General features: G+C 34.9%; 2 protein-coding genes across 3 annotated transcripts; both read left to right on the top strand.

The window, feature by feature from the left end:
- The first annotated feature begins 1,297 nt into the window (after positions 1-1,297).
- LOC114535537 lies at positions 1,298-3,046 on the top strand. Its single transcript, XM_028556837.1, has 4 exons — positions 1,298-1,304; positions 1,608-1,712; positions 1,861-2,090; positions 2,675-3,046. Exons 1-4 carry the CDS (start codon positions 1,298-1,300, stop codon positions 3,044-3,046), a joined length of 714 nt encoding a protein of 237 aa, XP_028412638.1.
- A 5,548-nt stretch (positions 3,047-8,594) lies between these two features.
- LOC114535516 lies at positions 8,595-13,154 on the top strand. 2 transcript variants are annotated; one of them, XM_028556817.1, is made up of 6 exons: positions 8,595-8,722; positions 8,936-9,072; positions 9,996-10,124; positions 11,500-11,623; positions 11,784-12,013; positions 12,547-13,154. In XM_028556817.1, exons 3-6 carry the CDS (start codon positions 10,050-10,052, stop codon positions 12,916-12,918), a joined length of 801 nt encoding a protein of 266 aa, XP_028412618.1. In that variant the 5' UTR covers positions 8,595-8,722; positions 8,936-9,072; positions 9,996-10,049; the 3' UTR covers positions 12,919-13,154. The 2 variants fall into 2 exon arrangements, with proteins under 2 accessions (XP_028412618.1, XP_028412617.1); XM_028556816.1 differs by lacking the exon at positions 8,936-9,072.
- Positions 13,155-13,728: the final 574 nt, after the last annotated feature.

The following is a 13,728-nucleotide window of genomic DNA, read 5'->3' as shown; positions in this document are numbered from 1 at the left end:
CGTATGCAAGAGCCTGAATCATAAACATACCCTATTCCACCAACATAGTGGGACAGGTGGTATAAAAACCAAATGTGGTAAACACAAGCAGGTTTAGATATGGAGATACTACATCGAACGACTCTTCTACGCCGGTCAGCCGGTGCTATATAGAACAGTGTCAAAAGTCTGAAGAAATAAAAGGTATTGTTTATAAGTTCAAATGCCCGGACTGCATGTGCATTTAAATATGTTGTGGAGAGCAAAGGATCAAGAAAATCCCGTCGGACAGAACACAAAACCAGGTGTTATACCGAAAATCCAATCTGTAAGTAAAGATCATGCAGAAAGCACACGGGGCATAATATGATGAAAGATAACGTAAGAATTTTAGAGAAAAGAATACACAACTTATCAGAGCGAACAATTCTTGAGGGTGTCTTAAAAAGGCAATACTAATTTTAACATTCAAATATATTCACTTTGTGACTTGTGAGCTACGGACCACTAGCGCATAGCCATACTGAGCGAGGCAGATTAACATGCACTTAAATAACTTTTCCACTTCAGCTTTTGGTGACTGAAGAATCTTACTTGCATTGGCTACATTGTTTATTCAGTACAAACATGAATTGTTTGAAGATTGGTGTCTTTGCTTGTATACTGATTCAGGTTTTGTTAAATGAGGCTGAAGGTGGATGTGAAGTAAGTAAACCGCCGCGAGTTTGTTGGCTTTCATAATACTCAATTTCATGCAATATGGCAAAGCCATCGGTCCCGTGATGAAATTTGTTTCTCATATTTCTATCAACGAAGTTGCATATAATTATGCATCTCATGCATGGCCATATGAACTTTCAATGAACCATTTTGTATATTTGCTAAATAATAATTATTATAATATAATCAGTGATTCATATGTAATTATTTGAGTCTTTGTGCGTGTACAGCTGTAGTTGCCAGCAACTTGTACTGCAGTATTTAGAACAAAAATATTAAGTGCAAGAGCGGTTGCATATAGAAAGGTATATTTATGACTTTTTACAATAGTTATTGGGAGAATTGGCCAGTCAGAAGTCATGTATTTTGGATTAACTACGATTTAACTACTCAAAATCTAGTTTTGCACAACAGGCCGCAGGTGCATGCATGAGATTTTTATTGCAGCTCATGCAAATGAAATGACGGCAAAGTAAATTATTTTTTAAAGTAATGATAAGTTAACAGGGCAGACGTTAGAATAGAGTCTTACTTCGGGTGAAAGAAATTCATATAATATGGTTCCGTTTATAAGCTACATATAACCACATGTAAAACAATGGATCGTACAAAAGCAAAGAACTTTTCCAAGTATGCATGGCATTGTTTTTAACTAAAAGAGATGTAACAAATTTGTAGACACCGAAAACGAGAGATGATTTCCAAAAAAATTTCCGTATACAAAATGAAAGCGCAGCTCTGTTGAAATCAGGCTCAAAATGAATATTATATGAAAGTTTAATATAACTATTTGTCTCTCGATTTTGTATTCACAGAGATTTTTGCAGATCATTCAATTCTTACATTGATATATACATCTGTGTCTATATCTGTGTCTCTATTGTATTTGCAGATACTTCAATCCTTAGTCGAAAAATGTTCAGCAAATCAAGAAAGAACATACCGAGTTGCTCTGCAGTTTTGCGATGGCAAGTACTGGATTTCTAAGAAACCAAATGACACAGCTCAAACAGGTATTTCTTGCATATGTCATATAGGCCTAACGCAGCCTTCCAATTTTTCCCGCTACTCACTATTTTAATAATTTCTGACATGCAATTAAGGCTACAGATTATGAAAAATTAAGACTATAAAAATAATTTCCACCAATTGTTTTTCAAGGTACGAGTTGTGTTGATATAAAAAAGAAAGGGTTGAGTCGCGGAGATGGAGAATATTTGATTGACCCGGACGGAGATGGCGCTGGTAAACCATTTCAAGTATACTGTGATATGACCTCGTTTGGTGGAGGATGGACAATGTGTTACACGACAGACAGTCATGTTAATATCAAAACTGAACTTGTCACCACACCTTCTCTTGGCTATCGTGCAGATTGTAATAACATACCGGTAAATTGACTTTTCTCGAGTAAATCGGTCGAATTGTATATAATGCATGTTGAAATTGTCCTAGGACATACCTTTAAAGTAAAATGTGGACAAATGAGGAGTGTTTATACATTATTGCTCCAATAGCAATTTTTCGAAGTTCAAATACCTCCTATTTGGCGGTAACAAAAACATTATTAGCGGGCTAATAATTCTGGTTGCTTATTGGTCGAAAGGATTACAGTTTTTTCATTAATCGAACATCACTCGTACAATCACGAATTGTACTCGCCATCGCATGGTTACCAATAGCTATACTAGTAGCACAACTTCTGTTTGGATAATGTTTACACTTCTGCATACAATTCGTCAATTCCTCTGCATTTTACTGCCAAACGTAATATTCTTTGCGCAGAAATTTTGTTTTTAAAATTCATCCTCGCGCACACTTGCGCACGTGATACTGTTCTGCGGTCTGCGGGAGTATAACAAATATGAAAATTTCATATCAAATTTATAGGTAATATAATTATATAAATTTAAATGGTAATTAATTTTATTAATTCAAATATAGTTAATGTAAAGCAATTTCTTTCTGTTTTCAGTTCACTGAAGTGATATTTGTTGATGAAAAATCCAAACAAAAAGCAGCCTTTAAAAAAAGTGGTTCACCTGTGACATTCAATGGAAATTACAATAAGCAGGCAAATGCTTATGGCTTGTGGACGGCGCAAGGTGTGGCCACAACGCAGTACAAATACCAAATGTTGATATGTGACTCAGCGTTCTACAAGGGGCTGCACTTCTCCGGGTTCACCAAAAACTGCTACAAACGGTGCAATTACTGGTGTGGTGACAATACCCCTGTCTACTTCCGCACCAGTTGTTTCTCAAGCCAAGGTTGCAACGGTGCTGCATTCAACGAGAATGGTCACAAACCGTTGCCAAATCGCCTCATCAGTGCAGGAATTCGTTAACATGAAAATTCGACGGACTATTTGAAACCGAATTAAATTTGAATTTAATAAGTTAATTACGTGATGTAATTTGTAGTGTAAATTTGTGAACTGAGTTATTTGAATAACCTCGATCGGTTGACTTGTTTTGTGTTTTGAACATTTTTTGTACTTTTGTCTTTGTATTAAATGCGGTATAGTAACTGACCGTTTTTCTCGAAGAACATCACGTGAAAACAATTTTGTTTTACAATAGTTGTGCACAGCGCTTGGGATAACTAGAGACCTTATTAGATTGGCGGTTACTTTAAACGCCAAACTGCTAACGAATTGTTGTGTTTTAACTATAATTATACACTAAAGTCTGCAATGATTTTCAAGTTAAACGTTTTTCATGAACCTCGTGATATCCATGCATTCACCTCGTGATATCCATGCATTTATCTCGTGATATCTATGCATTTATGTCGTGATATCCATGCATTTATCTCGTGATATCTATGTATTTATGTCGTGATATCCATGCATTTACCTCGTGATATTCATGCATTTATCTCGTGGTATCAATGCAGTTATCCGCGTTTTGAGCTGTTTCACAACAACTAATCTTGCATGATCAGTCCATAGACTACACGAAATGGCGAATAGTTTATTTAAGATAGAAATGCACTAAAACATTTAAAATTTGTTAACAATTAAGACATCGTTACTCTGATGAAATTGAGACATATGCATGTCATTTATTTACTTTTAAATAACTGAAATCTTGTTGCCTTCGACGACAATTTTTAGTGCATTTTTAATTTAAATAATGAAAATAAAAATTTATCTTATGCGATTTCTTTTCTTTAAAGACCGTTCTCCACTAGGCAAATTAATTTTATTCGCGGGAAGTGAAGCGAAATACTTAAATTTGGTGAGGGCAATGATCTGATTGGTAGCCTGGTAGGCGAAGCAATTCCTCGCTAGAAAGTGTGATCGCTTCCTACTCTTTATGAAAGTCAGTTCACTCTAATATATTGTATATTTATAAATTCACCCAGTAAAAATGGGCTTCACGAAAAGGGATCACGTACATCATCTCACCCACTCATCGCAAAAACCAATTCGCAGGCTCACTGCGAGTAATTTCGTCCAATCACAATGCTTGACAGTTTATTTCGTATTAGAAGCAAACACTCGCTGCAGCGAGCTTGCGAGTCAGTTGATTTTGCGATTAGAGGAGAAGAGTCTTTGATGAGAGAAAAAGACGCTTTTTGATTCTATAAGTTTTAGTATATATACGTAAAACTCAGGTAACACTGGTTTATAGCATTAGTTATAGCCCTATGTGCAGATGGTACGTATTCTACCCTTGTGAAGTGTACTACGTACAAGCAGAGTATTCAAATTGCAAAACAGAAAATTCATTTTTATGACCCGGTTCCGAATTAAACAAAAGAAATACGCGCGCAAACACAAAACATTAATTCGCTCTACCTTAATGCATAATATTATATTGTGAAACGATATAAGTGTGTCACATTTCGTCGAGAGCTACTTTTTTTTATCCACCTACTGTGTAATTATACATAACGAAGAAACAAACGAGTATTTTGTGATCGATATTTTTCCGGCCTAAGTTGATATTTTTCCCAATTACATGATCAAATAATTTTATAGTAAGTCTTTATTTCATTGTCGGTTTTCCAGATTTGTGCGCTTTGGAGGCTAAACTCTATCACAATGGCTCTTTGTTTTCTTTGTTTTCTTTGTTTTGGCCTTTTGTTTTCTTTGTTTTCTTGTTGTGAAATGAAAAACTATTCAAATTATAACAGAAGTACAACGCCTGGGTCAGTGCACTCGAGCCGTCGAGTGCAGTATATCCAGCTATAGCGCCTTTCCTGCTTTACTACGAGCCGTTCGTCATTAAAATTGAAGTAAATAGGAAGTAAATAAAATTGAATGTAAATATGAAGTTCCGTAAAGCGTGAAAGAATTTAGTCCTCAAGGTATACAGGGTGTCTCAAAAAACGAAAACTATTGAAATTCTTGTTAAAATTCACTCATTGTTAAAATTTGAACGAATTTCAGCCTGTGGGGATGTAATGCAACTTATTAAAGGGTAAATAAGAAAAATTTTGAATATGATTAAATTTAAATTAGCCTTGTTATTGCTTCGAAAGAAAATGGTACAGCTGACCACTGAACAACGAGTGTTTATTGCGATAAATTATACGCGTACCCAAAGTACAACGGAAGTGCGAAACGCTTTTCGACAAAGGTCGACAAATGACTAATTGTAAATATTGTTAATAAATATTTTTGCGTACAAACAAATTTTACTACATAATGCATAAAAATGCTAAATAAATGGGTCCCAACAGAGTGCTTTGGCATTCAAACACTAACAATTACATTGTTATGGATGATTTCAATAGTTTTCGTTTTTTTTGAGACACCCTGTATATATATATATATATATATATATATATATATATATATATATATATATATATATATACACCCGTTGGCAAAAACGTTGGCCGCAGATAGATATATAGATAGATACCCGAAATCTAATTAGAATTGCATATGTTGTGTAATATGATTGAAATCCCATGCAAATGTATTCATATGCAATTCTAATTAGACTTCGAGTATCTATCTATCTATCTATCTGCGGCCAACGTTTTTGCAAATGGGGTGTGTATATATATATATATATATATTATATATATTATATATATATATAATATATATAATATATATATATATATATATATATAATATATTATATTATATACACACCCATTTGCAAAAATGTTGGCCGCAGATAGATAGATAGATAGATACTCGAAGTCTAATTAGAATTGCATATGAATACATTTGCATATATATATATATATATATATATATATATATATATATATACACCCATTTGCAAAAATACATATATGAATACATTTGCATGGGCTTTCTATAATATTACACAACATATGCAATTCTAATTAGATTTCGGGTATCTATCTATCTATCTATCTGCGGCCAACGTTTTTGCAAACGGGTGTATATATATATATATATATATATATATATATATATATATATATATATATTATATATATAATATATAATTAATTCTAAAAAAGATAGATCACCAATAAAATTTAAAGCAAAGCTAATGCACTTGCGACTAAGATTCAGCGCGAATCATTCGTCTTGGCGTTTTAAGAAAGCTTATACCACAATAATTAAACGCGAAATTAACACGCGAGCTCGCTAGACCAGCATCGTACCCCGGCGCTTTAGGTTTGGGAAACAAATGTTATACTGATATAGTGTGCTTAGATATGAAAATACATGAAATTATATTGTGTATTCTCCCATCTTATCAAACGCACGATTGACCGCATAATTATGTAATAGACTGTTCAAGAACATTGTGGGCATGCATGCCATTATACACAAATCTCTGTTAGACACCAATTGGTATGGAAGCTAGGTACCGTGCTAAGTTCCTCTTCCTCACGCAGAAGTTTTATTCTTCTATCGTTGTCTTTCAATTTACTTTCACTTGCGTTTTACATCATTACAATACGTCTTTCTTGAGGTTTCTGTTCATTGATTAAGTACTAATCATTACCAAGCTGTTTCATGCACCATTAAATTGTACAACATACCAATATAATTCCCCAAAAATTGGGATTTTGTCTGATCCGGAGATTCGTGGTAGTAATTTTTTATAACATGGCCGGTCGCCGAAAACAATGCTTGATATACAAACACTGTCGGTCTGGGACACAACATTTGCGTTCAAACATGCATAGCCCACAGGTGTATAGGTTTAAAATGTAATTAATTGTACGTATGTCGTAGATTTAAGGTATAAGTAAAGCGTATAAGTTTTTAGAGAGGGGTGTTTTTTGGTACATTTCCATGAGCATACAAACATCGGTAATTCAGAGGGGCTGTATTGTGTCTTTTAGGGTCATAAGGCAGACACTTATTTGACAAACAATTTCATACCATCCATATCAGTGGTACAAATGAATTTTATTCTCTTCATGTGGAGTTTAATTATCACAATTTATTTGAACTGGTTTGTGAAAGAAAAGAAATACGCACAAACACAAAACATCAGTTTATTGGCTCTACCTTCATTTATAGTGAAATGGTATAAGTGTGCAACATTTCGTCGAGGGCTACTTTTTTTGTCCAACCCCTGTATAATTATGCACAACGAAAAAACAAACAAGTGAAAGAGTATTTGTGGGCGATATTTTTCCGGTCTAGGTTGACTATTTGTTCCCAATTTCATGACCAAATATAATAAATCTTTGTTTAATGCAGGGTTGCCAGATTTGTGAACTTCGGAGGCCACTCCAAACTCTGTCACAATGGCTCTTTGTTTTCTGCGTTTTAGCCTTTTATTTTCTTTGTTTTCTTGATGTAATATGAAAAACTATTCAAATTATTATATTGACGGAATTTACAAGGCAGAAGTACGACGCCTGGGTCAGTTTAAAGAGTTTTCAGCCGTCGAATGCAGAATAACTAGCTCTAGCGCCTTTCCTGCTCTACTACGTGCTGTTCGAAATTAAAATTGAAGTAAACAGGAAGAGCGATATTACGAGGTTCCGTAAAGCGTAAAAGAGTTTAGTTCTCAATATATTTATATTTAGCAATATATACATCAAACTGTATTCAAGGGGTTTGTAAATGACAAATAATTAAATTACTACACATTAGACTGCAGAGCGGATTAATAGAAAATTGTACATATATATTTACTTTAGCATGCCCATGCATATTATGAGTTACTCGGTTTCGGGAAACCGAAATGAAACCTTTATCTCATATTCGGACACCCCGTGGATCATAAAGAAATTTCGCAAGGTGTCAGTTTAGCTCCTCCCATTTACGTCAGATGTGATAGACACAGTTCGAAATCATGATTAATTGTTTTATAAGCTGAACTAAGTATACGCAATTTTCACCATAAGTTTGAAGGAAATAGTTTTTTCTATTTTCTTTTCATACAGCACGAAAGTATTTTACTCAGAAGCTCAAAGTTTGATCCATTTTTGTATGAAAAATAAACAGATTGATCAATTAGGAAATTACGCGTACATTGACGCGCGTAGCCGCGTACTATAAATGTTATATTAGAAATAATTCTACTTTAAAAAATGAAATGACTAAAATATAGACACTTAATATCTTTTACATTACCTGAACGGTCAAACACGATCTACTGAATTTTAATGCAGGGAGGTTACTGGTGATTTAGGTGTTTTAACCGAGAACGAAGCTGGATATGACTTTAAGTATTGAAATGAGCATAGAACATGATCTTGGCAGTCGTGTAATCACCAGACATAGGGCTGGTAGATAGCTGCATATATGCGAGACCAAGAAACATCACACTAGTTCTTTGTTTTCTTTGTTTTACTTGTATTGGACTTTTGTTCTCTTTGTTTTGTTTGTTTTCAACTTGTGTTTTTTCCCTTTTTTTGCCTTGGACTTTTGTTTTCTTTGTTTTCTTGATATATAGGTAGCATGCACTAATGATTTGGCTGTCAATAGCATGTGCTTGTTTGTTGAGTCAACACCTCAGAGTCTTCTCACACTTTGCTGAATCTCGGGTAACCGGGCTGATGTAAACCGTCTCTTTGGTGGATCACAATTATTCTATTCCTAACGTGATAAAAGCAGGTATAAATTCTAAAAAATACATCACCAATAAATATTAAAGCAAAGCTAATGCACTAGCGACGAAGATTCAGCGCGTATCATTCGTCTTGGCGTTTTAAGAAAGCTCACCGCAATAATTAAACGCGAAATTAACACGCGAGCTCGCTAGGCCAGAATCGTACCACGGCGCTTTAAGTTTGGAAAACAAATGTTATATATACTGGTTGCATTCAGCTACTATATAGAGATTGACGACAAAGGAAAACGTGAACGCGCTGGGGTGCTGCATGTGGTGCATGTTTACCGCTACAAATCCGCTGGACTCTGGCAGGAACAGGCTACGCAACATCATTTGGTTCAAACCTCCTTCAGTAAGAGTGATATTTGCAAGGGATATTTATATATTTGTATATTAATTGAGATTTATATGTTTAACAGTTATTTTGCTGATAATCGACGAGGCGTCCAGCGCCGAGTTAGCTATATTAGTCACTATACGATGAGATTGAGCAAAATAACTTTTTTAACATACACAAGCGCTGGATAAAAACAACTTTCAAATTTATTCGTAATTTAAACAATACTGAATACACCGAAGCAGAAACAGTTTACATTTTGCACTTGATTCGCCACATGAAAAGTTCGACGGCTGAAACGGGCTTGGTATGTCGTTTTGCGAAGACGTACCCAACTATTTAAGGCTTTACATCATAACATAACCCCAATTAACCTGTAGCGCTGTTTTCCCTTCCATGTTTACATGTAAAATTCTAGCACCAGGTTTAGGGCCGAGTCTGGGCAACCCGTATAGGCGCCAAAAAAATGGCTGGCAAAAAACACAAAACTGTTATTTTCACAATTTCATTTAAAGTATCTTAACTTTTCCTAATGTTTTTTCAACAATGTACTCTGTTATTGCTTTGGAAAATTAACGAAGGAACCGTCAAATGGTGTAATTGCTGAGGGACATGTCGCAGTGCTCGATAGCTTTCGCCCAATTGGATAATGCTTTCTAAAGAACGAAGCTATGCTATTGGTTGAAACAGAAATGTATTGTAAAGTTCAGCCCTATGGATTCATAGTAGCACGCACCATCTCGCTTGGTAGGACCCCTCCCTATATAGGGCTCATGTAAACAGCCCCTAAGTTTAGCATGCAGGTTTGGGAAATTCTCTTTTCGTTGCCTAAATCAAAAGTTGGTCTATTGTGCGAAAGGTCAATTGCAGCATCTATTTATGGCCCTGATTATAAATAATGGGGCAGATTAACATACACTTAAACTTTTCCACTTCAGCTTTAGGTAACTGAAGAGTCTCCTTGAGTTGGCAATATTGTATATTATACAAAGATGATTTGCTTGAAGATTGGTGTCTTTGCTTGTATAACTCTGGTTTCTTTAAATGGGGCTGAGGGTAGATCTAAAGTAAGTAAACCGCGGGTCTGTTAATCACCGCTCAAGTGTGACCTTTATATTCAAATTTCGATAAAGAGAACCCATCTGTCCCGTGATGAAATTCGTTTCTCATATTTCTATTCGCGAAAGCTGGATATAAGTTTCTCATGCATGGCAATGAACTTTTTACCGTTCTTTATACTAGCCAAATAATTATTATTTAACAATTATTCACCAAGACGAGTGGAATATCACTGAATAAAAATAGGTACGCTAAGCGTACTTGTATTGCTTGGGGCAAGCAGGTTAGGGACTTTAAGCAAAGAGCTCACATGGTCTGAAATGGTTAAGTTTTATTGGCTGTTCCATGGTCACAACATCTGAAATGGGCTAATTTGCATGGAAGCTGATTAGGTCTATTGTTCAAATACAAAGCGCAAATAAATTCGCTTCGCGTGAAAAATATCGCTAGTGGAAAACTGGCTTTACTTACACATTAACGTACACATTCATGTGACGACCTTTTACATATAATTAGTGCCAACAATATATAACAAGTGAATGTTATTAGTAACATGAATGTTATTAGTAACATTTTTAGAATGTTATTAGTAAGATTTATAGCACCAAACGAGGTAATCCATACCAATACCATCAGGGGTGGATCCAGCGCTAGTGCACTAATTTGCATTACAAAACAAAGTTGTTATTTTTAGCAGTTTTCTTGTTTCATGCAAATTAGTGCACTATTGCTGGATCCACCATCTGAATACCATGCATTGCTGATACGATTATCCTTTATAGTCCACATTATATGACATTTGAAAAGTATGAATTAAATGAGACAGAATATAATGTCAATACAACGTGATACAATGAAAGTCATGTTAAATGCGCTTCAATTGGCAGGAAGGAGTATAATTGTTAAATCACCAGTGTTGCTCGAAAAGAATGTAGTGAATATTATAGTCTTATATTATGGTCAAAATTGGAAATATCCGTAGAAACTGGAGATAAAGATGAAACATGGCAGAAAATTTGGAATTGTGTTGTATAAATAAACTAAATAACTATGAAGTAACTATATATACCAATTGTATAAATTGTTTATAATTATATGACTAGCAAAACTGATACATGTTGCTATATTGTTGTTTCGGTGACTTCTATATAGTAATATTTGGATACTTATTGGACTAAAATCAGAACTATAATCTTTCATTGAAAGCTTCTTACAAGAGGAAGGCGCTGCTGAACAGAAATCAGGCTCAAAATGAATAATTATTATATGAAAGTTTGATATAATTATTTGTGTCCCCATTTTGTATTCACAGAGATTTTGCAGTTCCAATTCTTACATTAATATATATCTGTGTCTATATCTCTGTCTCTCTTGTATTTGCAGACTCTTCAATCTTCCTTAGTCCAGAAATGTTCAGAAAATCAAGAAGGAACGTACCGAGTTGCTCTGCAGTTTTGCGATGGCAAGTACTGGCGTTCTAAGAAACGAAATTGCTCTCCTCAATCAGGTATCACTTCCAAATTAAGTATGCCATGCATATAGACCTATCGCAGCATGGCGATTTTTTCTCGCTATTCACTAATTAATATATAATTCTGTCATGCCATAAAGGCTATAGATCATAGAAAATTAAGACTATAGAAAATAATTTTTACCAATTTTTCAAGGTACGAGTTGTCTTGATATAAAAAAGAGAGGGTTGAGTGTCGGAGATGGAGAATATTTGATTGATCCAGACGGAGATGGCGCTGGTAAACCATTTCAAGTATACTGTGATATGACCTCGTTTGGTGGAGGATGGACAATGTGTTACACGACGGACAGTCATGTTAATATCAAAACTGAACTTGTCACCACACCTGCCCTTGGCTATCGTGCAGATTGTAATAACATACCGGTAAATTGACTTTACTCCAATAAAACGGTCGAATTGTATCATGTCGAAATTGTCCTATGACATACCTTTGAAATAAAATGTGGTCAAATGAGAAGTATTTGTAAATTATTGCTCCAATGGCACTTTTTCGAAGCTCAAATACCTCCTCATTTTGCGGTAAAAATTCATTATTAGCGTACTAAAAATTCTGGTTGCTGATTGGTCGAGAGGAGTAAAGTTGTTCCATTAATCACCGGTCGTATTAATCACGAATTGTACTCGCCATCGCATGATTACCAACTTCTTTTCGGATAATGTTTACGCTTCTGCATACAATTCGTCAATTCCTCTGCATTTTACTGCCAAACGTAATATTCTTTACACAAAAACTTTGTTTTCAAAATTCATCCTCGCGCACACTTGCGCACGTGATACTGTTCTGCGGTCTGCGGAAGTATAACAGATATGAAAATTTCATAAGTAATTAATATATTTGAATTTAAATAATAATTAATAAAATAGTTAATGTAAAAGTAATTTCTTTCTATTTTCAGTTCACTGAAGCGATATTTGTTGATGAGAAATCCAAGCAAAAAGCAGCCTTTAAAAAGAGTGGTCCACCTGTGACATTCACTGGAAATTACGATAAGCAGGCAAATGCTTATGGCTTGTGGACGGCGCAAGGTGTAGCCACAACGCAGTACAAATTCCAATTGTTGATATGTGACACAACGTTCTACAAGGGACTGCACGTCTCCGGGTTCACCAAAAACTGTTACAAAAAGTGCAATCACTGGTGTGGTGACACAACCTCTGCCTACTTCCGCACATCGGCTGTCTCAAACAAAGCTTACAAAGGTGTTGCTTTCAACCAGAATGGTCACAAACCGCTGCCAAACCGCCTCATCAGTGCAGGCATTCGTTAACATGATAATTCGACCGAACAAATTGAAACCGAATTAAATTTGAATTTAATAAGCTTAATTACCTGATGCAATTTGTAGTGTAAATTTGTGAACTGAGTTATTTTAAGAAACTCGGTTGACTTAATGTTTTGTGTTTTCAACATTTTTACTTTTGTCTTTGTATAATTGAAATCGGTATACTAACGTTAATAAATGTCATTTTTGTTAGGTTTTTCTCGAATAAATATTACAATATACATCACGTGAAAACAATTTTGCTTTACATGAGTTGAGCACATGCAGCGCTTGGCATTAATAGAGACCGTATGAGATTGGCAGTTACTTTAAACGCCAAACTGCTAATGAATTGTTGTGTCATCATCATCATCACTTTATTTATCACTTTAGTGTGTTAACTATATACCGTCACCTTAGCCGTGTTAACTATATACGCCAAAGTCTGCAACGATTTTCTGGTTAAACGTTTTTCATGAACCTCCTTGATATCCATTCCTTTATCCGCGTTTTGAGCTGTTTTCACAACTAATCTTGAATGATCTGTCCATAGACAGCCCAATGGCGAATAATTTATTTGGGATAAAAATGCACTAAAACATTGAAAATTTGTCAACAAAGCCATCGTTACTGTGATGAAATTGACTGTTACATGAATTATGCATCTCATTAATTCCATTTACTTTGAAATAACTGAAATCTTGTTGCCTTCAACGACAATTTTTTAGTGCAATTTTAATTTAAATAATGAGAATAAAAGTTTATCTTATGTGAGTTGAAGGCCGTTCTCCACTAGGCAAATTTATTCGCGCGAAG

The sequence above is a fragment of the Dendronephthya gigantea genome, unplaced genomic scaffold (genome assembly GCF_004324835.1).
Source record: "Dendronephthya gigantea isolate DGI-Jeju-01 unplaced genomic scaffold, DenGig_1.0 000120F, whole genome shotgun sequence".
NCBI classification, from domain to species: domain Eukaryota; kingdom Metazoa; phylum Cnidaria; class Anthozoa; order Malacalcyonacea; family Nephtheidae; genus Dendronephthya; species Dendronephthya gigantea.
Note: the sequence above shows the minus strand (reverse complement) of the source record. Positions and strands in the feature narration are given on the sequence as shown.